Source organism: Lygodium microphyllum, unplaced genomic scaffold (assembly GCF_053477565.2).
Source record: "Lygodium microphyllum isolate KBCC unplaced genomic scaffold, Lygodium_microphyllum_v1.1.10 scaffold_31, whole genome shotgun sequence".
In the NCBI taxonomy this organism is placed as follows: domain Eukaryota; kingdom Viridiplantae; phylum Streptophyta; class Polypodiopsida; order Schizaeales; family Lygodiaceae; genus Lygodium; species Lygodium microphyllum.
In genome coordinates this window covers 13,599,311-13,609,752 of record NW_028229514.1, presented here as the reverse complement: position 1 = coordinate 13,609,752, position 10,442 = coordinate 13,599,311, and the positions used below count along the sequence as shown (strand labels likewise).

General features: G+C 52.1%; 1 protein-coding gene across 3 annotated transcripts in view; it reads right to left on the bottom strand.

Annotated features, from left to right (window-relative positions):
• Window positions 1-880: 880 nt before the first annotated feature.
• The window catches only part of LOC148009330 (uncharacterized), a 115,300-nt gene continuing 105,738 nt past the window's right edge, over window positions 881-10,442 (bottom strand). For all 3 annotated transcript variants that reach the window (XM_087673578.1, XM_087673577.1, XM_087673580.1), the window contains exons 10-11: window positions 1,305-1,383; window positions 881-1,220 (exon numbers count right to left, since the gene is read on the bottom strand). In XM_087673578.1, the coding sequence (XP_087529704.1) occupies window positions 1,080-1,220; window positions 1,305-1,383 (220 nt within the window). In that variant the 3' untranslated portion in view covers window positions 881-1,079. The remainder of the gene's footprint in view (window positions 1,221-1,304; window positions 1,384-10,442) is intronic.

Below are 10,442 nucleotides of genomic sequence, written 5' to 3'. Positions count from 1 at the left end.
CTTTTCTACCTTTAGGATGCTTACATTGTCATCTGCAAAAAACTAAGCTATGAATTGATGCCCACTAGGTAGTGCTAGTCCTCTAATCATACATTTTCAAACTTTAAAGTCAAGTTTCCTTAGCAGTGGGCATGTTATGAGGGCAAAGAGGAAGGATGCTAGTATGTATCCTTGTCTCACATATCTCTTAAGCTCAAATGGAGGAGAGAGCAAGCCATTTACATAGGTCAATGCCGTAGCATTAATGAAAAGGGCTTCTATTAATTGAATGAAAACCACACCAAACTCGAAGGATGGCTATAATGAACCTCCAACTTATTGAGTCATAGGCAACGTCAAGGCCTAAATTGAGAAGAACAAAATTAGACTAGGAGCTGAGGGCATAATCTATGGAGAGTATCAAGTTTAGAATGGGGTCCTAAAAGTTTCATCCATAGATAAACCCAAATTGATAAGGATGAACCATTTTTGCAAGTATATGGTTTATCGTTAAGGCAAGGGCTTTGGCTAAGACTTTTTAGGAAAAGTAGAGCATTGTTAGAGGTCTCCAATGGATAGGTTTTCTCCTATTCACAACCAACCAGTATTCTTGGTTCATTTTTGGATAGAGTTGCACATGTGAATTCACCATTAAAATGTTGCTATTTATGAAAGGTTATACACTAGCTTAAAACATTTAGACAATGTTAATAAGGCATTCTATGCAAGTCCTCACAATATGCTAGTCAAATGCATTTCCATTTTGCAACTATGAGTATAATACCATTATTAACACCAGAACACCACGTTATAGATATTCTCTTTAACCTTGAGTAGTATACTATCTTTTGCTTTACAAGTTCACGCATTCAAATTGAAAACTCAAGAACACAATGCATTTCACTAACATATAGAAAGAGAATGTTCATGTTATTGTTAGTGTCACCATCTTTTTAACTTGGGAAATCTCCTCTCTTTTGCTTTACAAGCTGCTGGGAAAATATATCCATTCTTATTGAAGGGAAAGTTTAGATTGTCAAGCAATGTAAGCATAATCAACTAGTTTTACAATGTCACTAGCTGACAATAAAATGCTTCTTTTAAACATCAAGGGTGATATTCACAATGTTAAACTTCATGTTGGGAGGTCCTTGTAGGTTCTCAAAATATCTCACTCTCTTAGACATGGTTGTTCCTTTGCCAAACAAACTTTGAGTAGCTTTTTCTTTGGGAAGCCATACCTGGATCATTGAAAAAAGATCAATTCAGATATTGGGTTTTTACTCCCACTAACTCATCTAGGTAAAATACAACTTGAAGCTTACTTGCGAAGATGAGTTCCTATAGAAGTGACTAAAGATGGTTTGGGTGCTGCTGGTATGTTTGTTTGAAAGTTGCCATGCCCTAAAAATTACACCAAGAAGGAAATTAGCTAAAAACTCTACGTATATCTTGTTAATATGGATAGAAATACATGTCAGTAGTTTGAAAATAGACCTCTTCCATCACCATTGAAAGATTCTACTAGATTTCACATTTTTTAAGGTACTAAGCTATAACCTACCTTGGCACTTCAGGGTTTGAAGTGAATGGCATGCAAATTGTACAGAGTCTTTGAAGTAACCTTGGACGACTTAAGTAACCTTGGCCTTTGGGGAACCAGGGTCCTACTGCAGTGATGTCTGAGTTGGGGTTTACATCTAAAATGCAGCATTATCTATGCCATGGGTGTTACAAGTTTAGTCAGGAAGTACAACCCTTGAACGCATTGATTTGTACTTATGTTTGCTATCTGTACAAGCATACAGAGCGAGTAATAGTGCATGGGTTGCAGTTACTAGATGGACAGCACCGGCTTACAAAGGATAATTTCAATTTGTCCAGCGGAAACTCTCTTTAGAAGTTTCACTCTCATGCAAACCCTTGCTTCTAGAGGCAGCAAATGTCCTTTGAAACTCTTAGTTCCAAAGATCAAAATTAGTAACTCTTATATGGCAGAAAAATGCCATTGGCTTTCTCATTGGAGACAGTCTTCATAGTAGGATGTCTTCCCCTTAATCATCTATGTCTACCATTGCCTGCCTGCGTACTGCCCTCTAGTGAGGCCAGTATAGGCCACTCCATGGCCCTCAGCACTCACTCTGACAAGCACATGCGAAAACACTCTAGTATTACCATAGCCTTTTCTAGCTCCTCTCTAGTGAAACCCCACATTCCACCCTACTCTTACCGCAGTGGCATAGCATTCCTCAGGACTCTTTGGTGGAATCCATAGTCAAGAAGAGAGCATACTACTTTGTGCAAAATTGGCACACACCTTTCTTTTTTGCAAATAAAATGTGGCTGATTATATTACTCAAAGAAACTGATTACAATGGAGTGCTCATGCTCAACAGACTAGCTGGAGCTGATGCAGAGTCACACATACATTAGATGTACAAGTCTGTCAAGGCGGTCTAGGGGGGATGCCGGCATTACAAAAGCCATGGAGGGGGGGTGTATTGCCATCTGGGGCTGCTTGCCTGCATCACAAAAAACTAGTCTTGGCCGCCCTAAGTGCACATGAAATGACAACGGAGCTCTTGACGAGCCCTAGACTCGCCCTGCACCTAGTCCCATTGGCCATGGAGGGGGTGGATGATGGAGGTCCAAAGCTCTGCTAAGGTTGCCTGTGCTAAAAGTCTCTCTCCGCCGAAAGTCTCCTGACACCGTGCCTTCCAGATATGCCATCCAGTAAGACTCCCTATGATCTCCCATACCTAAGAGCGGTCTGCTGTGGGCGCAAGTACTTGGTGGATGGGTAGAGCCTCCAAACCGACTACTACGCACGACCTTGCCTCAACGATGAATATCGTGTCCTGCATCCCGGCATCATATAGAAGGTGATGGCCCTGGCTGATTGCTTGCCAGTAGAAAGCTCCCCATGAGATACATCCAAGGCTGGGTGCTGTACAGCGGAGGATGCGGCATGCTCCTCTCCACACGAGCTGCGCCTCCTCACATGACCAAAGCAGTGCTTTGAGGTTTCCAGAGGTTGCTGTGTGCAACGCTTACAACCTCCCTCCTTCTGCATCTAGGCAAGCCAACTTCCCACCGCCAAGCCTCCATGTGCCACCAGCCATAAGAAATACGATACCCTCTTTGGCCTCCAGCTATCCCATAGGCGGCGCCAGAAGGTTTGTTGGAATGGCTCCATGATGGTGTGCTCCGTCCACTGCCTGTTACGTGACGGCACCCAATCCATATCCTCCTGCATCAGGCAATCCTGGCAGTGTACTCTAGGAACCTTGGTGGCTTCATGGCGACTGTAGTGGTCGGCCAGAGCCACTCTCTTGGATCCCACTCCAGCTCATCAAGTGGTCTGCCCTCCCAGATCCAAAGGCCCCACTCCCTGAGCTCCTTCCAGAAAACATAGGGGTCCAATCGCCATGTCTTCCCCTGAAGGCCCACCACCCGAATCCTCCTCCATGAAAGGGCAGCTATCCCCTCATCCTACTGCCCTCTGTCAAGAGCCAGATGCCCCCCCTCCTGAACGGTGAAGAAAGTCCCTTGCGGGGCACTGCCCACACTACTTGCTACCTGTAGGGGGATGCCTGTTGGTGAAAACGTGGCGGCCCATACCTCCCCAGGCTCTATCGGCACTCGTATCGGGGGGGGCAAGCCACTCCGGAGGTATTGCTGTGTCTATCTCCCTTCGTCTCAACTCCACTCCTCTCTGGCAGCCTGAAACCCGCTGCAGCACCTCCTCGTCCGCTATCCTGTACACCTCTCGCCATGTCCTGATGGTACGAGCCGGGCCGGCCTTCCAGTCAGCCCACTGGATGTGGCGGCGGCGGCCAATCTGTGCCCCTTCTTCCCGATCTTTGACCTGGAGGTTCCAGATCACCGGCTGACGGTCTATCTCCTCCTGACAGCTTGGGGGGCTTTGGATTAGGGCTGATTTGGGGGGGGGGGGGGGGGTGATTTGGGCTGACGTGAAGATCCCATCTCAGGGGCGGCCTCCACTCACCGTCAAGCCTCGGTCTACAATCCTGAAGACCCTCCTACAATAGGACCTTCCAGGTTTGCCCTCCCGGTGTGAGGCCGCAGACAACTAGCTTGCCCAAGAGGGCCATACTCTGAAACTCCGGGTCTATGATCCCAAGCCCTCCCTCTGAGCGATGCCGTATGATGGTCCCCCACGCCACCTTGGCCCAGGAATCCCTAGAGCCGTCTGACCCGGACCAAAGGAAGTTCCCCACTAGGCGTTGAAGCTGCACTACGTACGATGAGGAGAAGCACGAATACGAGGCGATGTACCAGGCCATCGCTAGGAGGACCTGGTTAACTACCAGGGCTCGGCCGGCTAGTGAGAGGCGAGCCGTGCTCCAGTAAGCCAGCTTCCTCTGAATAGAATCGAGGACTAGAAGAAACTGCTGGGCAGGAGTGATGTCGAGTCCTACCTGGAACCCTAGGTACCGGACGGTCAGGTGGATGCCCCACTCCGTGCTAGAGTCTGGGTCTGTGAGGAAACCAACCGACTTTCGCTAGTTGATTTTTACTTCTGCTGCGGAACAGAACACCTCAAGAGCGAGCCTCACTCTCTCCAACATCAACTCATTGTCCTTTATGTAGAGTGCTGTATCATCTGCATACTTTGAGTCTAGCAACTCAGTCTCCTCTCTCATGGGAAGTTGGAGGCCGCGTAATCCGCTCACACGGGACCTGAGGAAGTGAGGCATCGCCTTTGCAAAGAGTAGGAACAGGTATGGGGCCAGGGGGCAACCCTGCTAGACCGATCTCTACAGCCGAAACTTCTTCCCTCGCCTACCACCTATGAGAACCCTGCTGGTGGCCGATCTGTAAAGTGCGGCAACCCCGCGAATCCAAGCCTCGGGGATACCCAACCTCACCATGGTGCCCTCTAGGAAATCCCAGTCCACCTTATCATAAGCTTTCTCGAAATCCAAGAGTAGTACGGCCAGTCTCTACCCACTGTGCTGAGCCCACTCTATCGCCTCAAAGAAGGTGAATACATTGTCTAGGATACTCCTATCCCAGACAAAGCCTATCTGTGTGTCATGGATGATGTCTGGCAGCACGGGGCGTAATCGCCTACCAATCATCTTTGCCAGTGCCTTATAGGCCACTGACAATAAGGTGATCGGTCTCCACTGGGAAAGCTCCAATCGGTCTCCCCCTTTGGAGAGAAGACTGATAAGGCCTGCCAAAAGGCTCCCTCGCATCTATCCTGAAGTGAAGATCTCTTGGAAGGCCATCAGTAGAGGGTCCTTCACCACTTCCCAGTAGGTAGTAAAGAAGGCCTTAGAGAGACCATCCTCTCCTGGAAATTTCTGCCCGTCCTGTGTATGGAAAGCCTCCTCTAGTTCCTTCTCTGTGAAGGCGGCTAGGAGGGACGTCCCATCTCCTCTGTGACAAGGGACGGGATGTGATCCCAGACTTGCTGCCTACATCGCTGTCCTCTAGCTGAGGCTGTTTCCTACTGAAAAAGGCATCTGTAGTAATCAATGGCAATCTCCATCACCTGGTCTCGGCTTGAACGAGTCCTCCCATATTGATCTCGAAGGCTGCGTATCTGCACTCTTGAGGTGCGAGGCTGTTGCACTTGGAAAAACTCCCTGCACATCGTGTCCCCCTTCCGCGCCCAAAAAGCTACTGAGGTGCGGAAAGAGAACTCAGAGCGCTTGTCCTGTGCGTGGAGAGTGGGGTACCCTAGTGCCTCCTGTAGTAATCTCTGCGTGGCTGCAAGGTCCCGCCGGAGCGCTCTCTCCTCCTCCCAACTCTGCTGCCTGGCCTGTATGGCTGCCTCTTACTAGCAGATTCTGCTCGACTCAGTTAGGATCTCTGCAACCTCCTCTGCGATCCGGTCCCTCCTGCCTCACTCCCTAGTCCAAAGCTGCTTTATCTGCCTCGTCACCTCCTCCCTCCTATAGATCAAGTCAGGGATCCCACAGAATCGAGTGTCTAGGGCAGATGCTGGGGGATCTAGTGTCAGGAGAACCGGGCAGTGATGATCAGACAACGTGGTGCCAGCCAATTGCCCAATCTGTCCCCCACGAGAGCCTCCCCACTCTCCCACATAAAACCTGTCCACCCAACCGCTCCAGTAGGACTCCACCTAGCCGCCCATATCCCCAAGAGAAGTCCAGCGACCTCTCCCTCCTGTGGAAGGCAGGGTCTCTCCAGGCATCATGTGCCCCTATTGCCAATAGAAATACCTCCCATGCCTCCTGCTCCTCCCCAGTCATGCCCTGATAGTTTCTGCCTCTGCTCTGCTGGTCCTCCAAAGCCTCCAAGTTGTTGAAGTCTCCTCCAACTATCCAGGAGTCCACCTTTGGGAGTCCATCCGTGATCTCCACCTAGAATCTGTTGCGTGCCCTAACCTCCATAGGGGCATAGACGTTGAGGACTCCCAGGCACGAGTTCCCAATATCCAGTCTAATCCATAGAACCCTCCCTGCCACTATTGTCCCATGGTCTTGTACATAGGCTCTCGTACGCAGGTGGTGAGACTCGGGCCAATAGAGGTGCATACACCTCCACTCCTGCCGTGGGCACCTATGGCGTGCTCCCAATAAGTGTGCGAGCTGCCCGGGAGTACCTTTCCTACCCGTTGGGCCTAGGAGGGAGTGAGCTTGTGCTCCTGTAAAAGTAAAATGCCGATCTATCAGGCAAGGGCAAGTTGCAGCTCCTGCCGAACAATCAACTTCCTGGATCCACGTGCCCCACTGTAGTGGAGACTATTCACATTCCAGGATACAAGGTGTAAGCTCATGGGAAAACCTATGACTGACCGAACAGACATCTGTTCGGTGTGGAAGCTGCTGATGAGGATGAGAAACTATGGGGCATGCAGGTACGCTTTGCCACAGGTCTGGACGGCGAACTCCATCCCCCATGGTGGCCCTCAGCCGGACCATAGGGGTGATAGATGCTCCAGGTGGTACAATCAATGCATCTATCAGTGATGTTGAGAGTCGTGACTCAGTACATTGGTAGAAACGGGCCGCCTGTGCCAGGGGGCACTCGATCACATCCCTCGAAGCCCTCCACTATGGAGGGCCTCAAAAGATAATGCTCAAGTGTCGGACCTCGGCACTAGCCCACCAGTTAGTGTCCCTCATGCTACCAGGCCATTGCTGTGCAAACAATGCTTGTCCTTCTTCTCCCATCCACTGGGAGATGTGGTCCGCCACCTGACTCTTCAACTCCTCTATCTGTATCATCGTCCAATCCCCTGAGTGAGAGGACTGAAAGAAGAAAGTGTAGTTTGGTCCATCCGGTGGTGCTAGTAGATGGACCTTGCCCCTCCTTGGCTTGCGAACCACGAAGATCCCCAACTCTAGAGGTAGTGGGAACACTCCGCGCTCCGCAACTCTCAGGTAGGACCACGGGCCACTGTGGAAAATCTCTTGTGGCAACAACTGTGCTTGTCTTGGGAAGGTGTGACGGGCGGCAGGGGCAGATGAGCTGGTGGCCGTATGGGAGGGGGAAGACTGCTGGTGCGTGGAGGATGTAGGCGTGTCTGGCTCATCACCTCTTGTGGGATGAGCGGGAGTGGGTCTGGGGGGGATTACCTGCAATGGGTGCGGATTAGGGGGGGTGCTCGGCAGGGGAGATGGTGGGGGGGGGGGGGGGGGGAGGGTCGAGGGTCGAGGGTCGAGGGATGGTGGGATGGTCGGAAGTATGTGGCGGGTGGGGGGGGGGGAGGGTCGAGGGTCGAGGGATGGTGGGATGGTCGGAAGTATGTGGCGGGTGGAGGGGGGGGGGGGGGGGGTTGTGGCCCTGGAAGGGGGGGCTTGTGGGTCAGGGTCAGTGGGGGGAGCCTGGGAGGTGGTGGAGGGTGGGTGTGGGGGCTGTGGGATCTCAGGTGGAGTAGTCTGTGACGCGAGTGGTGGCTATGGGGGACTGCGGTCTTGCCGGGTGGGACAGGCGTGGGGGGGGGGGGGCGGCTGCGGAGTGCTCTGTCGAGGGGGCATCGCTCGCCCTCCTGTGCCCTGCTATTGAGGTTGTGATTGAGGTGCTGGCTGCGGCCCCCCTGTCGTCTCCCTCTCTGTCGTGTCTGGGCCCGTGTGAAGCCGTCGGCATCCACCTGTGGGCCCGTCGTCGGAGCCGCCTTGGCCCCGAAACGCGTACAGCCTACTGTGTGATGTTCAAAGTCATGGCAGCACAGACACTGCCCTGGTTGCCCAGTCACAATGACCTGTTGCTTAAAGGAGTGACCTCCAGGCTCAATCTCCAGGAACTTTGGTATGCTTTTTGTGTCTTTCACGGCCACTCGTACCTTTAGAACTCCTGCACCTGTCACTGCATCCGTAAAGGAAGCAAGGAGAACTATGCCAAAAAGCCGTCCAAATTCCTCCACTAATTGGCGGTATTCTACCGCCAGTCCAGGAAAAAGTAGGGTGACTGGGTGTCTGAGAAATTTGTTGTGGAGCGCAAATGACTCCACTATGAAGCCGCTATACCAAGGAACCATGTAGATGACCCCCTTCGTGGAGGCATAGGGCGAGCTCTCAAAAAGTAGGGTGACTGGGTGTCTGAGAAAACTGTTGTGGAGCGCAAATGACTCCACTATGAAGCCGCTATACCAAGGAACCATGTAGATGACCCCCTTCGTGGAGGCATAGGGCGAGCTCTCCACCAACTCACAGGTTGCGTCCGCAGAGGTGAGTCGAACCATGAAGATCCCTCGGCCCATTAGCACTACCTCCAAGATTTGCGCTGTGCCAATGCACAGCGTGGAGTGGAGCCATTCCCGCAGCTAGGCTCTCGATGGGGAATGTCCAATGACCTGACCAAAGATTGCTGTTTCTTTCAGCTCCAACTCTGTGGCCCGGACGGCCAAGAGTTGTTCCTTAGAGAGGATGATGCACAAGGTGTTTGATTGGGGGGCACTCGTAGAATGCGCCGGCGTCTGACCAGAGGTTTCCATTGCGCGTCCCAACTGAGGACCTACCACTCACACTGCTGCGCTGTCGAAGGGGGGGGGGGGGGGGGGGGCGCTGCAGAGGAAGGGAGCAACTGGAGGGGAGGAGAAACAATGGCGAGGAAGAGGGGGGGGGGGGGGGGGGGGGGGTTTGGGGAAAAACTTGTTTACACTGTGGGGGAGGTGTTGGACACTGCTGTAATCCAGCTCGTAGCGAGGCAAGGGGGGGGGGCGGGCGGGCGGGGAACCAGATCCTCAGGCAGGAGGACACATCGCGGGTTCAGGCAGGTGGGGGGGACAGGTTTCCAGGTGGGGGCGGCAGTATCGTGTTTGCAGCAGGGGAGGCGAGGCGTGCAGGGGGGGGGGGGGGGAGGGGCAGACGGCGTGGTGTTGGGTTGGGACTGACGGGGGGTCGTGTTGGGGGGGAGGAGTCATGCTGGGGGAAGACAGAGGGGGGTCGCGCTGCGCGCTGGGGGGAAGATGGGGGTCGCGCTGGGAGACGGGGGACAGGCGGCACAGAAGGCGGGGCGGCGGGGGGGGGGGGGATGGTGGGGATCAGGCGGCGCACGCCACAGGTCAGCGGGGGGCGCATTGGAGATGTCGGGGGAGATGGAACAGTGGCGCGATGGTAGGAGCCAAATTGGCACACACCTAGCGCTAATACGGATCAATTTTTGCCAATTCTCCCAAGGTGCACCAGCTTAGCCCTACTGCTGTATGCCAATCACTCTAGCAAGCTCACCACCAATCTAACCACCTTCAGCATGCCTACAATCAGACCCTCCCTAAGGTTCTTCGTACAATAGCATCTCTGTTCCTGGCATCTTAATCTCTTCCCTCTCCTTTTCCCCATTTTCAAGGAATGGCTAGCAATGCCTCAGGTTGATTTGGGGAAGGAAACAGGTCAGGACGTAATGCAGAAGGTGGAGCTGTTCCAAACCCAATTGCACAGCCACAACTGAAGCCCCTACCTAAAGCCTGAGCAAGGGTTACCAACTTGCCAACATTCATAGGGATGGCCTGTAAAACCCAGAAGATCATTTTTGCACTGGTTTAGGACCACATGTCTAAGTTGTGGAGTGGATAAAGAGGATGCCTTCATGGCCCTCTTGCCCTCTACTTTGGAAGTATTGGCTGACAAATGATATTATGATACAGCCAATATTCAGATGATCATTTCCACAATTGGCCAAGCCTCTAAAACCATTTCATTGAGTCAAAGTTCTAGTCACGAGGCTTCTGACATATTCAAGAGACTTCATGGTCTGCCAATGGACCATGCAAGCATTGCCTCCTACAACCAAACAGAAGATTTGGGAGACCTTGGACCCACCACTACCCTAGAAGCATTCCAGCAACTAGCACTAAGACTAGAGAATGCCTGCAGACTGTCTTAAGCGATGTTGTGGGGTTCAAGCCTCACCCCCTCAAAACATGGTGTGGTAAGTGAATTCAAGAAGGAACTAGATTCCTTCATGCAGAACTGAACCAAGAAATAGGAAGAGTCTGCCTTGCTTCAGCTAAGAAAGGAAAT